Here is a 19642-nt window from a genome sequence, read left to right as displayed (position 1 = left end):
TAACGTTATGTGATGCACGTATTGTTTTAAAACTATGGGAGTTAAATTTCACAGCAGATCTTTTGATAAATAACAACAGGTGTCTCCAAGTGTGCAGAAACTTTACAGCTGTCATCGTTTCAAGAAAGAAAGGACATTAACATGTAAATATGTCAATATATTTTTGATTATTTAATTTTTAAATGCTGCTTTCCATCATTCCCGCAACAGTTAACTGGAGAAACAACTCAAAGAACAAAACAGACACACCTCTTATTTTTGATGATGACATAAAAGCCAACAAAGATTCTTAAGTTGATTATTTATTTAATGTGTTGACATTCACATAGAGTAACTCAGGGTTAAAAGACAAGTCACCGGAATAGAAAAGTGAGTTGTGCATGATATAGATCGAGATCCAAACAAACAACTTTACAGAGTTAAAGTAACTCTGCAGTGAGTGAATACAGCCCCATTCTGAAGAACCAGTGTCTTAAATCAACTCTATCAGAGTATAAATTAACTCTGTTCAAGTTGTTCAGCTTGAATTAACATTATGATAGAGATGATTTAACACCGTTTGGACCAGGAACATGTTAACTCACTGCAGTGTCAATTTAACTCTGCAAATGTTACTGTATTGGCACAGCTTTAAACATTATAACTTCTTCACTCAAAAGTCCACACTCAAAAATACCAACATGGGTGTTGTTGGTTTTTATGTTTAATGGAGGTAAGTCTAACATGTAGCTTCTATGATATCGAATCAAGTTTTATGATTGAACACATTCAAATCAGTTTTAACATAACATGCAACAAATTAAAATTGAACTTGCTCATTGAACATAATAAAATTATGGAAAGTATTTCCACCAAGAAAAATGCGTTAATGTAGCCAGAAACAATTTTGCTTGAGTGACCTAAATGTAAATTTGTTGGGTTAACATGATAAATTTGCATTACTGTTACTTAATTATGAAATGATGTGTATGTGCACGTGTTTTGATATTTTGCATCACTGGAAGATCTCAGAATTTTTTTTAATTGTCTAAACTCAGGATACAATGCACCACTTCATCCAGATGGTGGTAGCAACGCACAGTAGCCCTGCTCACTAGCTAACAATAACACAGATGAAGAAAAAGTCAATGAACTTTTTCTTTCAGAAAACAAGTTCTTTTCAGTGACATTGAACATCGTGAAATAACAGAAAAAATATACAAATCAACAAAAAAGGTTTCTCGGCTCATTAAGCTAGTCTAGTAACATTTAGCAGGTAACAAGCAGGTTAATGTTTGTGAAGTATCTGTAGTTTAGTCGTTAAGATCTGAATCTGCAGTCAAACATTTCTCTCATTTCAGGTGTGTTTATGTCCGTTAATACATTTCCAATAATTTACCCAATCCTTTTGCTCTTACACCTGGCTGAGTTTGGTGCTGTTTAACGCAGTAATGCGCTAAGCTGCAACTCAGGGGAAGGGCTGTAGTCTGAAGGTTCAGTAGTCCGAAGGTTCAGTAGTCCGACGGTTCAATAGTGTGAAGCTTCAATAGACCAAAGGTTCACTGGCTTGAAGGTTCAATAGTCTGAAGTTTCAATAGTCAGAAGGTTCAATAGTCTGAAGTTTCAATAGTCAGAAGGTTCAATAGTCTGAAGTTTCAATAGTCAGAAGGTTCAATAGTCTGAAGGTTCAGTAGTCAGAAGGTTCAATAGTCTGAAGGTTCAGTAGTCTGCGTGTGTATTTACTCCAAATTAAGTCAAACATTGCAATTCACAGTCATCCATGAAGCTGGGTAATTACCATTTGAATTAAATGCCAAAGTCTTAATTACGGAATATTGTGTGTGACATTTACATTGTACGGTGCATCTTTATAACCAGTGAAGTTAAAAACAAAATTACGTTTTTTTTGTTATAGTAACATTAACTCTCTCATCACAGGTGAAAGAAACATCTTTTTAATTGAAATGAAAAGCACATGTAAGTATACAGCTAGTAGTGCAGCCTACTGAAACAAAATATATTCATTCATTGACCTGAACCTTCGGACTAGTGAACCTTCAGACAAGTGGGATGTTCTTGCAACTCAGCTGTCCCTGCCTGTACTTGGTTCCTGATGGCCCAAGTCACGCCTGCCGCAACTCAAAGCAATCCTCAACTCTTGACATGTCGGAGTGACGTTTCACTGCTCAGAATGATAATTAGAGCTGAGTTGCGCTTAAGCCTGCAGCGGACTGCATCGAGTCAAACCTGAAGCGACAAGTCAGACAAAATGTTTGCAACTTGCACAACTTTAACAAACTGTTCCTGTGTGGTGCCGAGCAGCGTGCCTGTCTCCCTGCGGGGTGCGTGCGAGAGCTCGGGAGGCACCACTCCAAAAAACTCTGTGCCAAACCTGTCCAGATGTTAAGAGCTGCTTTGCAAAGAATTCACTGACACATGCTGGATACCTGATAAAATATTTACTCATCTCATCTTCGATCACTGATCCGGGATCAGGTCACGGGATATTTACTATGTATTTGTACTGGTAAGCCTGTGACGTGTGAGTCATAGCTAGGTGGTTTTGGCTGAGTTCAGCATTCTTAAGGGCAGCACGTCTTCAACCCAGTGGTTTGGAGAAGCCATCATGCGCTGCCACAGAGACACTTCATAGCTGGTTGAGTCCCTCCAGTCTACCAACGTGCCGTAACTTCCACCTGCAGATGCACAAACCACAAAATCTGTTCAGGTCCTCATGATTCAGCAGCAACTTTGACAACTTTCACTTGAATTTAAATCCTAGACTGGGTTTGGCTTGTCCACACAGCTGTCTAATAAAGTCAAATAATTTAGCATTAGCATGTTGAATTTCATCAAAAATGCAGTGTTTTGCGTTATTTCCCCATCTTCAGGGCTCAAAAAGTAATCAGATTACAGTCGTTTGCAGAATCCCGTGATTTGCGAGCTCGACCTCAGTACCTGTTCCACATCCGAGTCTCAGTCCCCCGAGGAGGTTGCTGTTGATCTTGTCTCGGTCCCACGCTGTGAGCTCCATGCAGGCTTCTGTCAGGTCAACGTCTCTGATGCCATCGTACACCATGGTGTGGTTAAAAACTGGATTTACCGTCCGCTGCAGCACACGGGTCTTCTGGCGATTCCTTTTGCTCGTGTCCGGCAGCATGTAGCTTAAGACCAAGAGAAAAAGGAGACATGTCGGCTGTTCCAACTGGAAATTCAAATGAACTCTGCAGTGACGGGAGATGGTCTGTGCTTACCACTTAACGTAGGGGTTAATAGTAGCCCTGATCAAAGGTAGGTTCCTGCATTCTTTCACCCAAATGTGAATCTCCCCAGTGTTGGCATTGTCCTTAGCCCAGCCTGAGAAGAAGAAACAGGTGCAGCTTGTCTGATATTGTTGATAAAATCTAGAGCAGCACTTATACGATTAGTTTGTTTATGAATGAATATCAATGTTCACAGTCAAAGGTCGGAGACTGAAGATCAAAGATCATCAGTCAGGATAAAAGATCACCAATACGAACAAAGTTCAATGCCCACAATCAAAGATTACAGATCAGGATCATACACCATCAATCTGGATCAAAGATCTGGAACAAAGGTCAATGCTCACAATCAAAGGCCAAGATCAGGATCAAAGATTATCGAGCTGGATCAAAGACTATAAATCAGAAACAAAGACCTGGAGCACAGGTCAATGATCACAATCAAAATTCAAGATCAGGATGAAAGATAATCCATTTGGATCAAAGCTCACAAATCAGAAACAAAGTTCAAGAACAAAGGTCAATGCTCACAATCAAAGATTATCAATCTGGAACAAATATCCTAATCTGGATCAAAGATCAAGAACAAAGGTCAATGCTCACAAACAAAGGTCAAGACCACAATCAAAGATAATCAACCTGGATCAAAGATCACAAATCAGGAACAAAGACCAGGAACTAAGGTCGGTTTTCACAATCAAAAGTCAAGATCAGGATCATCAGGATAAAAGTTGGAGGTATGTGATCTACCATGCGCCCTTCTGGTTAGTTGGTTTTGTAAGCATGCCAAAGAAACTAACAAAGATGTGGGTGAGAACACAGACTCTGTGTAGGAAGTATAGGCTTTGATCTGGATCTACTAAAACTGAAAAGGTTTGTTCGATATGGTCGCAGGGGGGCTTTAAAAAAAGTAAAACACGTGCAAAAACCTTCACCGCGATTAATCTCTGGTAGGAAACGTATCGCCAGCCTCATCTCTCCTCTGCCACATGGGGGCGGTAGAACCGGCAATGTCTGAAAAAGTGGACAGAACACTGATTAAAAATAAAAAAGCTTGATGAAGCGGCGCTTGGAGTCACTACAGTGCATGAGAGAAGCTCGTCTTACTTTTCCTTTCAGCGCTATGTAGTTCATCTGGGTGTGGCCAAAGTCCCACTTGGAAAGGTCAGCGTCGACCTCGCCCAGAAAACTGTTCCTGCCAAAGGTGTCGTGATGCCACACGGACAGAATGAGCGTCTGGGTTCTGAGGTAGTCCATGCTAACCTGATACTGCGGGGACAGGGAAGAACAAGCGCTTTTTGTTTACTGATTGTTCAGGCTGAAGTGTGGCGCTGTGGGAAAGTGCCGCTCCAGCTTTATTCCTGAGGATTCTTACTCGCAGGATTTCATTGAACGTTGGGTTCAGCGTCTTCTTTCGTACAGATGTTTTCCTCTTTCCTAGATGGGCTTTGTCAGGAACCAAGTAACTTTTAACGTACCTAAAAACAACAACAACAACACTCGTTACTTGTTAAGTATTTCACGAAACAGATTCAGATCCAGGACATCCCATGATGCTTCAGTGTGGCCCTGAGTGCGCCGTCTCTACGTCACTAGACACCTTTAGCCAAACTTTTTTTCAGCCGTTGAGATGCTTAAGCTTATTAATGCTAACATTATTCTATGAAATCTGTATATTTTATCTACAATAAATTTTACTGTTGTACTTGATCTTTCTGCTTATTTAATCCATGAAACACTTTGTGATCTTGTGTGTTAGAAAAGCACCACATAAAAAGTGGACATCGGACCTTGTCTTGGGAAACGAAAGACACATACTGATAACTTCAACCACACCTGCTCCTAATTTCCACCATACACACCATAAGATGATTTCCTGCAACAAGCCCAGATTTTTCCATGCATACATCATACAGGCATGTTTTAACAGCATGATGACATCATCAGCATACACAGTAACATGCAAGAGCTTGACCAAACCTGGATTTTTATGAATTTGTAATTGTTTTAGTACAGCTTCGTGGTGTTGAACAAGGAAGGATTTTGTTCAAGAAAGCAGAACAAATCTAGGTTCAACCCTCCCATGTGCCTTCTAGCAAGCTGCAGCTGAAATTTTATGTCTTAGTTCCATTTGAAGGAACTTCTTCTCTATTCCAATCCATCATGAAGCTGTATAACAGGTGATGTAACAGACAAACATTGCAGAGAAGACTGTAAGTCTAAGTGTCTTGGTGGCTTCCCTCACGAGTCTTTTTCTGCCGCAGTAACTCGATTTTTTTTTTACCATACTGATTGTATTTCTTAATCATTTGATGGAAATGAAATCCAAAACATATTCAGTGACTTGGAAATGTTCATGAATGAATTCCCTGAGCTGTCAAAAGAAATTTGGCTGTAAAAGTGATTATTTTTAATAAAGAGTTTGACGTTTTATGACTTTTATGGTATTTTTATTGAATTCTTGTCATGTTGTAGAATTTCAATTTCACTGTAAGGTTAACTGGCATAATTTTAGATATTTTAATATAAAGAAGCCCAAATTAAAAAAAAAAAAAATATATATATATATATATATATATATATATATATATATATATATAATTTGATATAAAAACAAACCTTTTGCAAACCATTCCTTTTGTTCCATTCACATGCTAAGTAGTAAAATTCATGCCCAGACGTATGAAACTTGTTCACAGCTGCACTTGCAAAAATAATATTTATTTTCCCCCTCAAGTAACAAATAAAAAAAATCCCTCCATTTGTGCCAGTAACATGAGCAACCAAGTAATATATGTCATCTGTGCTGTGGCAGTGGGAGAAGCATCATGGGATGTGAATTAGTATCAAGAGAGCACAACAGGAAGTAAGAGTTTCAAAACACCTTTGTACAAACAATAGGGGCAGTAATGGACTGCATTTCTGCAGTGCTTTTCCATCTGATGCAGGCACTCAAAGTGCTTTACAGTGATGCCTCACACGCACACACACATACACACACACACACACACACACACCTGGGTGCTGTCATGCGCTGCGCTCAGCTGCAAGCCGATGTCGCAGACTGAACGGTCCCCCCTAAAAATTGGTCCGCTCTGCCTCCACTGCGCATGCAGCTCAGCAGCTTGTCTAAGACAGAGTCTCTTCAGCCAAAGCGATCAAATGGATTGTTACGCATCAGATGATGAAGATAAAACCAGTAAAGTCAGTTTTAAGCAGAAACAAGACCATTTTAAGCAGAAACGAGACGATACTCAGTGATGCTCTCGCTGGAGCAACATCTCTGCTATTTTGGCATTGTGGGATAGCTCGCCGGATTACTTTCGCCTGACTCAGTGTCCGGTTGTTTGCAAAATGGCGCTGAATTTGCTGAAATGAGAAGATGCTGCTGGATGAGTGTGAAAATTGACTTATGACCATTTAGGCGTAAAAACACACGAGATACACAGGTTCTTGTGCCAAATATCACAATTATTTGGCAACCATTTTTTGCACAGGAATTCATCAAGCACATTGGCTGCGGACGCGTACTAACAGAGAATATACAAAAACTGTATAGTTTCGGCCAAAACGAGAGCGTCCACTTTTAGCTTGCCATGAGCTAAGCTAGTGGTAGTCATGAGAGTATGGGCAGGGGGTACCAATTTTTAGGGGGGACCGTTCGGCCTGCGACACCAGGAGCAGCTTGGGGATTTAAGGACTGTATTCAATAACATCCTTAGTGAATGTGTGCTGTCAGGGAATCGAACTGATGATCCTCTGGTTGCAAGGGCCAGTAAATGTCAACATTAAATTTTCAGTATGAAATTTAACACAAATTGGAAGAATTTAAAAAAAAGAGTGGCTGTAATCGCAGTGGGTGTGTGGAGTACTCACGGGTCTGAGCGGCCTCGCTTCAGGTCGCCCGCCACCAAGTCTCTGCACTCAGCCACGAAGACGTGGAACTCTTTGAGCTTCTGCACATAGTTAATGGAAAAATGGATGGTTCCCTGAACCTCCAGGTTCCCAAAGTCCTCACTGGACACGGTGACCACACTTCCACTGAACTGGGACCAAAGAGAAAAGACAAAGACACATCACGACGTGGCGCGGCGCTAGAGTCAGGATGCAGCGATGGGAGCTGCGCACTGATGGGTTGTCAGTCTACAGACAAGCTGGAGTGGTCACGTGACCTACCCACCATTAGTGACAACATTTTTAGGACTTTGGTTGGAGGCTAAAAGCCAAAGAGCCGTGCTCATGCAAAAGCGTCATGCGCTGCTGAGTGTTAACATACAGAAGACGCTGCACTAGGCGAGCTGGTCAGGTTAGTCACATAGTGGCCCGGCATGATTCTTCTTCTGTAGAAACTGTCGTCGTAGGTGGAGTCAGAGTCTGCATCTTCATCCTGCAACACAGATAATGCCAAGAGGAAAGGCGGAGCGCTGAGACACAGGGCATCCTGCCATCTGCTGGACTAAAGCGTGTAGGCGATTGTACCTCCTGTAAGAACGAAGGAACCGATTTGCTCAACATCTTCAGACGTTCTTGGTCTGAATACCAGGATGAGGAGGTTGACAGGATGGATGACGCTGAAGAACAAAGTTACAAATTGAAGAAGAAATGTTAGAAGAAAAGAGGAAAAGACCATTTGATTAGTTTGCTACACAGCCACGACTTCTCCAAATAAAACGGCAGTTTACAATCCAGCTACGAGCCAAGTCCCATCCGGTTTGGGGTCCTTTTGACTCTATGTGCTACTGAAAATGTAAACATAAATCTCATTAAATATTTATTTTAAATATTTAGCATTTACTGAATGGTTAGCATCCTGATTAGCATTTAGCTAAATGCTTAGCTCAGTATTTTATTACACACTCAGTATTTACCCAAACGTGTAACGTATTATTCAGTATTTAATGTAGTTGGTGCGTGTTTAGCTAAATGTTTAGGTAAACATGTAAATGAACACACACACACACACACACACACACACACACACACACACACACACACACACACACACACACACACACACACACAGTTAGCCTATAGTTAATCTGTACCGCTTTTGTGTTTGTTCAATTTGTCTTTCTTTTAATTATGCTAATTATTATATGTAGTTGTTGATGTTAAAACAATTTGAAATGTATCATTTTGGACTCGAAAGTGCAATATGTAAATAAAACTGTTATTATTATTAATTAATTTACAAATTGTGGTCCATAGGAGGTTTTTGGTTTAATCACATTCCGCTGTCTTCATTTCATATGGAATTCAAAAGAAAAAAAACCTAAATAATTCTTTAAGAAACTACATTTTAAGGTACTCTAATACAATACAATATCTAATACAAACAAACGCAGTTTTCAAAAATTCAATTCAAAATCAAATATGTGACATTTCATTTCCCTTGTGTCTTTCTGGAATAATAATAATGTTTCAAGCAATTGTAGTATACAGTAAAATCACCAGTGTAAAACTAACACTGACAGTGTTAAATTAACACTGATGATTTTACTGTGTAGTTTCTTTTTTACTCATCTCTCACAATGTGCTGTAGATATATTCTTAACAAAAATATGATGTCTTTTTACCATCGCTAACGTGCCTCAGGTCAGCAGGTGGCTCTCGACTTCGCTCTTTTGCTGTGACACAAATTAAAAATCATCACAGTGACATTCAGTGTAAAATGATAAAAAGTGGACATGGATTTGACAGAGGTGCTCACGTGGTGATACGGATGCTGTGAGGTCCTCCAAACTCTTAGCTAGATTTCTGGGCCGTGCTTTAGCTCGCTTCAGCGCTCTCTTTACAGGGTTCGTATCCTCGTCATCATAGCCTGCAATAAACGATGACACTTAATCAACCCAACAGCATTTTGGCTTATGCATGTTGCAAAGCAAAAGGTGCATCTCACAAAAAAAGTTGAATATTGTGGAAAAGTCCATCATTTGTTTCAGGTATTTCAGAAAATTAAACGTTTATAAACGGTAATTATCAAATTAGAAAAATGGTTGCAGCATTTTAGTTTATATGTAATGAGTCTAAGATATATATTTTCACTTTCTGAAAGATCTAACAAAAATATAAAACTTTTTTCCACAATATTAAGTGTTTTTTTTGGGATACAGTGACATGACGGAAAAGAATGACAAAGCTTAACTTTTAGTTTCCCATAAACATCAGGGTTGTGGACGGTGTGACATTTTTAGGTAAAATGTCATCTGAACCTTAATACTATTGTATTACACCAGCTGTAAGAAATTTTGATTTATATGTAGGTGTACTGTCCATCTACATCAGATGCTCAAAGCACTTTACACATCAATGCCTCACATTCACCCCGAGAGATATATATATATATATATATATATATATGAAGTGTGTGTACAGATTCTTAGTCAGGTAACAATCGCTTTCCGAATAATTATAACAATATCATGGATAATTAAATAGGAAATTCAATCACTATTGAAATAATAATTATACGTGAGAAAAAAAGTTGTGACAGTTGTAGCTGATACAACATATTCACTAACTTGTTAACGTCCTTGTATCCATCCAGTTACAATTGTGATGATTTAGTGGGTTATATTGGGGGGAGGGGGGTATTATGTAGAGTTTTAGATGAATATTTGATATAAATTGTATTGTAGAGATTTGTTTTCCCTGTGAGAATAAAAAGCACAAAAAACTATATGACAAACACATAATTTTAGAATTTTAAAATATGTGAAAGCTTTAAGCTGTGTAGACTTTTTCAAACTATTGTAACGTGTGTATATAAGTCATGCTATGCCCATTGTGAACAAATAAAGCCTTCATCGGTGATTATTGATAATTATAAGACTGAAATGGAACTACAAGTTTCACTTTGCACTCTTGATTTTAAATATTTGCGTGTGATGATGATGAACGCTATGACATCACCAGTTTTTTGGGGGGTCCCGCCCACTCTCTCTGGCTGGGGCTCAAGAGTCAAATCCCTAATGTGGCTGGACTTTAGACAAACTGAGCCAAGACTGGCATGGGGTGTCACCTCACACCAAGAAGGTTCTGGTTCAGACCCAACCTGGCTACCTGGACCAGCGCTGTTTCTTGGCGGGATTGTTGTAAAAGCAATGACCAGTTTTTATGAAACTTGGTGAAATTAATTGTTGTTCTAAAAAGAAAACTCCCAGTCAGTTTTGTTGATCATAGGTGTCTTTTTTCCTCTTCTTTTTCTTGTTTCGAGTTTTTGATCGACCCAAGTAAATGTGTAAACGTATTTGGAACTCAACATAATTTTTAACAAATTACATATTTTCTGGAGTACAAGTTCAACTCTGTTAAAAATGCCTCTTAAAGAGGAAAAGTATATATATATATATATATATATATATATATATATATATAGTGCATTTTTTATTACAATCATTTATTCTTTTATTATTAGAGTTTATTTTGTTTAGTGTTTTGATTACTAGAAAAGTCCCACATAAATAGTCATTATAATTGTTATTATTAAAAACCAATGTGTGATTATTCAGTATACAAGTCGCACTAGAGTATATATATATATATAATTTGCAAACTAATAAAAACCCTCAAAGTATACTACAGAAAATACTGTTGGTTCAAATAAAAGTTGAAAACTTGTTTAGATAAAATAATAGAGCTTACATAATAAAAAGGATTCCTCACTAGGTAGGGTTTTGTCATAGAGTATATCAAAACATAGTAATCTTTCATAAAAATCCCTCAAAGATTCAGTACTGTTGATAAAAAAAAGCCACCAAATATGTAAAAAAAAATTACAGCTGCAACTAACAGTTATTTTCATCAGTAATTATGTGTTTGATTACTTTCTTGATTAATCATTTAGTTGTTAGATCCACAAGATCTCAGAAAATGTTTTCCAGAGCCCAAGATGACGCCTTCAAATAGCTTGATTTGTCCATAGACCAAAGAAATTCGGTTTACTGCCAGAGAAGAGTAAAGAAACTTATAAAATAAACCAGAAATGAGCAGAAATCAAACAATTTGGAGGGGGAAAAAAGAAGAAAAATTTAAATAATTGTCATCTCATTTAATACATGCATAATAATCAATTAATTGATAATTGTTGCAGTTCGACACCACTTTTTAACTAAATAAAACTATTTTTGAGGTATAATTACATGATTCACATAGTTTGCTGCAATGTATAAGAAAATTAGGTTCTGTTTATTTATGTTTTTTAAATCATTTGATTATTGATTGATTATTGGCAGGTGTTTTTGTGTACGGGACAGTACACTGACCCCCCTGTCACCCTCCATTTCATGTTTGTAACACTAAGACTGATTGATTAGTTGTTTTTGAAATATTTGATTTTTATTGGAGTAGGAAGCTATGGACTTTTCTTTATTTTCTTTATTTTTTTCTCTTTTACACACTGATGAAGGAAAAAATTTAACCCTAAAACATCTGCATGCAGTTGGTTAGAAATCTAATTACATTTTTACTACATAGCGAGATTTACGTAAACTGTTGGTTGCCAAACTGTCGAAGCCCAGTGAAAAGCTATCGCTGAGTAATTTCTACTTAATTTTCTTCATCATTCGATACCACAGCCTGTTATTCGTAAAACGTGGTCACTCTTCTTCAGTTTGTTTGTTTGGTTGTTCGGGAACCCTGATTTAAACATGGTGTGTCCGCAAATGTTATAAAACAGGAACAATTATCATACTGAGCCGCCATTATGTTTTTAGCTGCATATTAAAAACTGGAGTTTGTGCTCACGGTTGGAACTGTTCCTGGAGGTGGACCGGGATTCTGAAGTGCTGCTCACTGTTGACTCTGAACCGCTGTAGTATGACAGTAGGGGGCGATGGGAGGTCCTGACACCCTTCCTACTGTGATCCTCCTGTGAGCCAAACGGGGTGCTGGTGCTCATCGGTCCGCTCTGGTCTAATTCACACCCAGACGTTCCCTCTGAAAACTCATCCTGCACTGCAGATGTGAGGACAACATGGCTATTCGTATCCGACATGCCCAGGTAGTGGCGATAGTCTGAGGGAATAAACGTCTGTGCACATGGAGTTGGTACTTCACCGTCCTCTGATGACGTCCGAGGCGTAGCCCCTTTATCGGCACTTTGCCTCCTCTCCTGCATTTGACTCTGTGGGAGAACATGACCATCATCTTTCAGTAGGTCTTCATCATTTTCTTCAGCAGTACTCAGTGCAAACATGCTGGTGGCACGACGCAAAGAATTCCCACTAATGCCAGTTCCATCTTTCTTGGCCTTGGATGGCCGGTTTGCTTTTGTTAAAATGGTTTGTGGTTTAGTGGAGGTCTCCTGTCTGCTGGAGTCCTGAAAACCCCTCTTGGATTCTCTCTGTTGGCCTGTTTCAGCACTCATTTGATTGGACTGGCTGGTTTTGTTGTCATTCACTGGTCTTAGTCCAGGAATAATCTCTCTGTCATGAGGTGGCTTTTGAGACAGTAAGGATGATTTCATGGCAGTTGCTTTCACACTTTTGTCAACAGTGGTAGATATGTCATGAAATTCAGGGTCATCACTCTGGACCACCTGAGGTTGAAGTTGGACACCTATCGGCTCTTTCTTTCTGGAGGTTCTGGGTTTGCCAAAAGCACCTGATCCTTTGGAATGTGATGTGGCTTCATCCCAAAAGTAAAGGAGACTGCTAAATTGTGCACGGTTAGAACCAATGGTTGGAGGCAGGTCTTCTGTTCTGTGAGTCATTGACTGAAGCGTAAAGTTTGGATAATTTTGGTTTAGATCCTCCCCGTCACTGCTCGACTCCTTTCCTATTAAGCTCATGTCATATTCTGATTTGGAGAATCTTTTACTTAGTTTTTTTTGTTTGGCACCACAAGTAGCTTTATTGTCTCTGTTGTAAGAGAGAGGCTTGTTCCTCTCATTTTCCCAAAAAGATTTCAGCAGCTTTATTTTCTCTGCAGTACTTTCCTGACAGGTAAGACCCTGATTTCGTGCAATGGCCATTTTAGCTCCATCCTCTTCGCTTGAATCTCTTTGCATTTGTGTTTTGGCTGTATTTTGCATTTCATTCTCACCCTGTTTGTTTCTGGACAAGTAGACCTCAAAGTCTGAATTCTCATTTGTTTGGATGTCCTCAACAAGCTGAGTCTCGGGCAGAATCTTGGGTGACTGTTTGTGCGGTGGAGCTGTTTTTAAAGATGAGGCACTAATGGGATTTAAGGGATTTTCTTGAGATTGGGGAATGCTGCCAGGTGTTTTTTCTGTAGAGTTATCCTCATTCTCTGGACTAGGTCTAGACTGGATGACTGTCCTTGGCTTTGGACTGGGTCTTGTAATCTCAGGGTCTGAATCTCTTCCACTGACTTGGAGAATAGTTGATAGATCATCTATGTCGGATGTTGTGTTGTTATTGCTTGTTTGGTTCAGAGGTATTTGTTGAGATGTATTTATCTGCAGTTCCTGAAAATGTTGGACATTAGTCAAGTGATTGGGTTCTAACCCTCTGATGTCTTTCTGCTGTTCTTCATCAACATGATTAGAAGAATCCTGATCATTGACTTCTTTCTCTGCATCGAGACAAGGAGGAGAAGGTGACTCCAGTCCTCTCTGAGGTTTGTTTAGTTTCTCTTCTTTAAAAACAGGCTTTTGGACTTTGTTATTGGGTGTGTTTAATTTGCTGGCAAACACTTTATGGCCTGAAGTACTTTTCTCCCAGAATGACTTCAGCTCAGAGACTTTGGGCATTTGGCTTTCGTCATCTTTCTCTTTTTCCTGTTTTTCTTTGGTAACATTGACTTCTTCTTGTGCTCCATTTAGTCCCTTGCTCCATCTTCTGTTTGCTGTTCTCAGAACGATCTGTCCCACAATCATATCTTCACTGTTCTGATTCTGGAAGCCAAGTTTTTTAGTTTCTGGTACTTCCTTGTTTTCACTTATCTCATCAACATCATTGGTGTGTTTTGGTAGTGAGACATCATCCTTTAATGGGTTTGTGTCTACACTGAAGCCATGTGTCTTGGTTTCTGGTGCTTCCATCTCTCCATCACCTAGCTTGTCGGAATCATTGGCTTGTTTGAGTAGTGAGACATTATCCTTTAATAGGTTTGTGTCTACATTGAAGGCATGGTTCTTGGTTTCTGGTGCCTTTTCATCGTTTATCTCGTCGACATTGGTGGCATGTTTGAGCAGTGAGAAATTATCCTTTAATGGTTTTATTTCTACATCTAAGCCATGTTTCTTGGTTTCTGGTGCTTCTGTCTTTTCATCACCTATCACATCAACATCGTTGGTGTGTTTGGGTATTGAGACATACTTTAATGGGTTTGTGTCTCCATTGAAGCCATGTTTCTTGGTTTCTGGTCCTTCCGCCTTTTCATCGTTTATCTCGTTGACGTTGGCATGTTTGAGCAGTGAGACATCATCCTTTAATGGGTTTGTGTCTACATCTAAGCCATGTTTCTTGGTTTCTGGTGGTTCTGCCTTTTCATCGTTTATCTTATCAACATCATTGCCGTGTTTGGGTAGTGAGACATCATCCTTAAGTGGTTTTATTTCTACATCAAAGACATGTTTCTTGGTTTCTGGTGCTTCCATCTGTTCACCACTTGTCTCGTTGACATCTGTGTCATGTTTGGGTAGTGACTCATCGTCCTTTAAAGGGTTTATTTCTACTTCACTAGTGGAGTCTTCTGTATTGAGCCAATCATTGCTGTCCATGCTGCGGTTGAACCAATCCAGCACCTTCGTAATGGAGTCCTCCTCGTCACCAGTGGGATTGGGACTTTGAGGGGATAATTTCAACGAATGTTTCCTATTCGATTTTTTCCCCGTGGTCTCATCAGTCTTATCAACGAAGTTTAGATCATATGATACTGGAGGATCTGAAAACAGAGGCGTGAAAACAACATTAAATATGAGTGAGAATCAAGTCACAAGGTGCTACTGTCTGTCCTGATGCAGGTTTAGCCAGCCTCCCAGACACTCTTTGTCTTTTAAAATTCATTATATCAGGTCACAGATAGACTGCTATGGTCAGCTCCATAAGTATTTGGACAGGTGCACAATGTTGTTGCCTCTCTACACCACCACAATAGACTAGACTGTGGTGTACACCACCACCACCACCACAATCTACCACCACACCCCTTCACACAACACCACAATCTAGTCCATTGTTAAGGTTTACAGAGTCAAAATGACAAAAACTGAAAGTTGGACTAGATTGTGGTGGTGTAGAATTCCACTCAATAGAGTTCTACATCACCACAATGGAGTTTAAATAAAACATTCAAAATGTGCTTATAGTGTGCTTACAGCTTTAATTCAAGGGGTTTAGCAAAAACATTCATTAACCATTTAGGAATTACAGGCACTTTTATACACCGCCTTTCCATTTCCAGAGGCCATAAGTAATTGGACAAACTAAATATAAGAATTTTTTTTTTTTAAATACAAATCATCGCTTTTACAGCCAGTTATATTTAGACAAGTCAGGGGATGGATACATCAACATCTCCAACTCACTGAATATGTCTGCTTCATTCACATCAATCAATAATAAATGCAGACAGTATGTTACTGTACAGTAAATCTGCCTGGAGTTCTCATTCCACAATGAAGCTGTATAACTTCTGGTGCAAGAAGCAAAAGTTTCATTATGACCAGTTTTTCCAGTCACAGCAACAGAAATGTAAACTTCATTGAGAGTTCTCATGAATGTCTTGGCGACTTCCCTCACTAGCCTCCTTCTTGCAGGGTCAGATTTTGAGAGCTGTCTATTCTAGATTAACTGTACAGTACCATACAGTACATCTGGAAAATATTCACAGCACTTCACTTTTCCCACAATTTTTAACATTACAGCCTTATTCTAAAATGGATGAAATTCATTTTCCCCCCCTCAAAATTAGACACACAATACCCCGTAATGACAATGTGGGAAAGGTTTTGTTTTTTTTGTTTTTTTTTTAGAATTTTGCTAATTTATATATATATATATATATATATATATATATATATATATATATATATATATATATATATATATATATAAAAACCCAAACAAAATAAAACCATGTACAGTATTGGAACACTTGGTATTTCACACATTTTAATTTGTTTATGCCATTTCAAATACAAAAAACAAAACAAAACAAAACAAAACCAAATCTATACAACTTGATATAAATTAATTAAAAATATAAAAGCTAAGATGATGGGTTACATAAGTAATGGAACACAGCAAGAGGTTTATAGATTTATCCATAGTTATATTGCAGAATAACAATCAACTGTTTTATAGAAAATGAAACAGATCAGTTATTTATGAAGTAAGAATGTTTATTTTTAAGCTGCTGATACCACAAACGGATATCTTAATGTTAGCATGATCAACTCAAGATACACAATTCATGCCTGAGGTTCCCATTTCCTTTTTGACTTCAGGAAGGCTTTTCTTGACTTTTCTAATAGAATTACAAATTTCCCATTTTATTTCAAACAAAATGCAGCATTACATATTGAATACTATGTAGAGTCAAGCTTTCAGCTGACGTTACACCATGCAGCTAAATACAAATATTATTGATTCATAAATTAATTAATGTTCAAGTGATGGGAATGCCCTAAAAAAGCAAATAAATGAATAAATAAATAAATAAAAATAAAAAATAATAATAAATTTAAAAAAAATCAAAACGCCGTCCCACGAAGTTAAAAAAAAAAAAAAAAAGATTTAAAAATTTCTTGGCACAATATTTCCCAAAGATAATGGTAAAAATCCAGATGAGGCCAAAAGGTTTCATAAAATTTCATAAAATTCATTATTTAAAAAAAACAAAAAAACAAAACAAAAAAAATATCATTTAACTCATAGGCAACTAAGCATGCAGAGTTCCACCAAGGTTTATTTTTAACACCACCATTTTTTTTAAAATAAAAGAGTTTCGATTTCCTGCCAAAAGCTTTTTAAGTTTCATAAAAACTGGTCAGTTGTCTTGTGAATAATCCCATTAACAATCCAGCCAATAAAACAACCAACAGAAGCAAAGAGATCAGATATATAGAATGTATCCTAAGTCTGTTGGTGCTCTTAAAATCGTGTTGATACTGAACTTACCCACAATGCTCTGGGGCAGACTCAGCTCATCTTGCCTTGTCCCCACACTGCTGCTGTATTCCGGCTCTGAATACAGAATCATGTCAGTGTGCAGTGTGGCAGGTCGCGCTCTTGCTTGCTCTTTTTGTGTCTGATCACGTCCCTTTACTGGGATTTCTTGATTTGTGGAGGTGTCACTTTGGCTGTCAGTTCCCCCCAAAGGACTAAGAGGCGTAAGCGAAGATTTTGTGTCTCTTTCTGTTGAAGGTAGGTTTCCATCTTTCCCCAAACTGGAATTAGAGGAAAGGGGCCTTTGGGAGGTTTTGTCTGCCAACGTAGATGGCTGACCAGCCGGAGATGCTTGATTAGACCCTTGAAGTATTGGGATGAACTCCTTAGAACCCCCACTAGAGTCACGCTGACGGCTCGGTCGAGGCGCAGGAACTATCACCACTGACTGTATCTGAGGGTCTAAACCAAAGCTACTGCTTTCTGATGAGGAGTAGTTTTGTTTTAACAAAAAGTTCCTCTTCTTGGGCACAGGCCTGAAACCCGTAGAGAGGTCCTCTGATGTGACCGAGCCGCCTGAAGTCTGACTGCTATCACCAGCTGGATGGTTCTTCAGTGGAGATATGACATCTAAAGGAAACGGAAAGAAAGACAAACTCAATGAACATTGTGTTTTTCTGTATTTCCTATTCAGAACCAAGTATCAAAGAACAAATTTCAGGGAGTGAAGGATGGCGTTCATGAATTAAGAGATTTCAGAGCTCCTGATACCCCTCAGATTTTGAGAGTTGTACAGTTTGTAGGTAAAAATATGATCTATGATACAGTACATAGAGTAGTTGGGCTTGAGGTAAGATTGTAGCACCAACATGATACTACGGAACAAGCATACTATGTGAATTTAGGTTTCACTAGTGTCCTAAGTGGAGTCCCATTACATTTTCCACTAAGGCAGCCAACAGTGCAGGCAGGAATGAATCCTGCTGTTAGCAGGACCTAATAACCAGAAACTGCTGGTGATATTTGGAGAGAAACTGAAAATACAGAAAATACAATATTAAAAAATAGACAACGCGGCCTTCACTATTCTTCAGCATATTGTATTATCATACTTGTGAGTTTGATTACGTTTACTAAATCCTACAACTTACAAAAGGAGAGAGAGCGAGAGAGAGAGAGAAAGAAACCTCAAGCAGACCAGACTCAAAGGGGTGACCATCTGCTTGGGCCATGCTACAAACATAAATTACAGAACAATTCACGGACAAATATACAAGAAATGCTATTGGTGCACAGGACAGGAGGACTGGCAATACGAATACAATACTTTTCAGAGTAATAATAGTATTGTTAAGAAATTCTCTGTAGCCACACGGTTTAACATACATGTTCAGTGCACTAGGTCATCGAGATAAATTATCGTATCTGAGAGATCGTCCTTGGGGTAATCGACTTGGCGTTAATGACTTTTTTCATCTTTTTGTTTTTTGCATTGGTATTTCATTTATGAAGGTATACAACATTTTTCTTTCACTGTTTATTCTCAAGAGTAAAGATGTAGATTACTACGGGTCTCAGAAGGCTCCTGGCTCTGTTGGGTTGGTGTGTCCTCAGGTGTGTCAGGAGGGTCGGCGACAATAATGGAGGCACGGTTGAACGGGTTGCGTCTTGCCTTAAGAAAATTGAAATTGTCAGTGTTAAGAATTTACAACACCGTCAGGAAAACACATTCAAGAAATAAACAAATGTTGCTGTTTATGTCGTTTATAGCTAGCACTCGTACCTACCCTTGCTGGAGAACGAAGTGCTGAAGTCACATTTTCTTTCTGGGTATCACTGAGGAAAAATTGTTTTAAATGTTGCATGTTTAAATGTTATTAAAGGTGACAGAAATACAAACAATGTGTGCAATAACACCTGAGCACATTTTATGGCATTTATTGGAAACATTCATTCTTATTCTTCATCAAACAAAAAGAAATGTAACTCTATGAATGATACAGGTCTGAATGTGGATTCAAGGGCCGATTTAAAGGATCCTCCCTCTGATCCAGTGGTTTCCAACATTTATCCATTGTGAAGTTAAACCTTATGTGACCCCCGCCTGTTTGAAAGGCAGACTTTTCTTTCTCCTTGGGTCAATGTTTGAGTGATGGATTGTCTGAAGTTACTGAAGTGAACAACAACAAATTACATTTTATTCATGCAACAAAGGTTAAACCAACTTATTTTAACCACATTTAATGTTTTCTCATGTAATGTTTCTGTGATGGCTCTCAGTTGTCCAGGTGGTTTCCATAGTAGAGAAGCTTGAATCTTCGACTG

General features: G+C 38.6%; 1 protein-coding gene across 2 annotated transcripts; it reads right to left on the bottom strand.

Moving 5' to 3' along the window:
• Window positions 1–2490: 2490 nt before the first annotated feature.
• sytl2b (synaptotagmin-like 2b) lies at window positions 2491–19165 on the bottom strand. 2 transcript variants are annotated; one of them, XM_034169106.1, is made up of 15 exons: window positions 19105–19165; window positions 18884–18989; window positions 17330–17947; window positions 11988–15092; window positions 8953–9063; window positions 8819–8869; window positions 7722–7813; window positions 7519–7629; window positions 7119–7288; window positions 4618–4720; window positions 4350–4511; window positions 4172–4256; window positions 3234–3336; window positions 2938–3143; window positions 2491–2675 (listed from the first exon to the last, which is right to left on the bottom strand). In XM_034169106.1, the coding sequence occupies exons 3-15, from the start codon at window positions 17409–17411 to the stop codon at window positions 2533–2535; spliced, it is 4524 nt and encodes a 1507-aa protein (XP_034024997.1). In that variant the 5' UTR covers window positions 17412–17947; window positions 18884–18989; window positions 19105–19165; the 3' UTR covers window positions 2491–2532. The 2 variants fall into 2 exon arrangements, with proteins under 2 accessions (XP_034024997.1, XP_034024998.1); XM_034169107.1 differs by having other exon boundaries at window positions 18887–18989.
• Between the last annotated feature and the right edge of the window lie 477 nt (window positions 19166–19642).

Source organism: Thalassophryne amazonica, chromosome 4 (genome assembly GCF_902500255.1).
Source record: "Thalassophryne amazonica chromosome 4, fThaAma1.1, whole genome shotgun sequence".
NCBI lineage: Eukaryota > Metazoa > Chordata > Actinopteri > Batrachoidiformes > Batrachoididae > Thalassophryne > Thalassophryne amazonica.
This window is presented reverse-complemented; position numbering and strand designations above follow the sequence as displayed.

Excerpts from the sequence above, each read along its gene's own strand:
- sytl2b (XM_034169106.1), bottom strand. The coding sequence starts at position 17,411 with ATGATTCTGTATTCAGAGCCGGAATACAGCAGCAGTGTGGGGACAAGG. Across the intron at positions 8,870-8,952 it reads CACAGCATCCGTATCACCAC|CAAAAGAGCGAAGTCGAGAG; the intron begins GTGAGCACCTCT and ends TTTGTGTCACAG. Across the intron at positions 3,144-3,233 it reads ATTAACCCCTACGTTAAGTG|CTACATGCTGCCGGACACGA; the intron begins GTAAGCACAGAC and ends CTTGGTCTTAAG.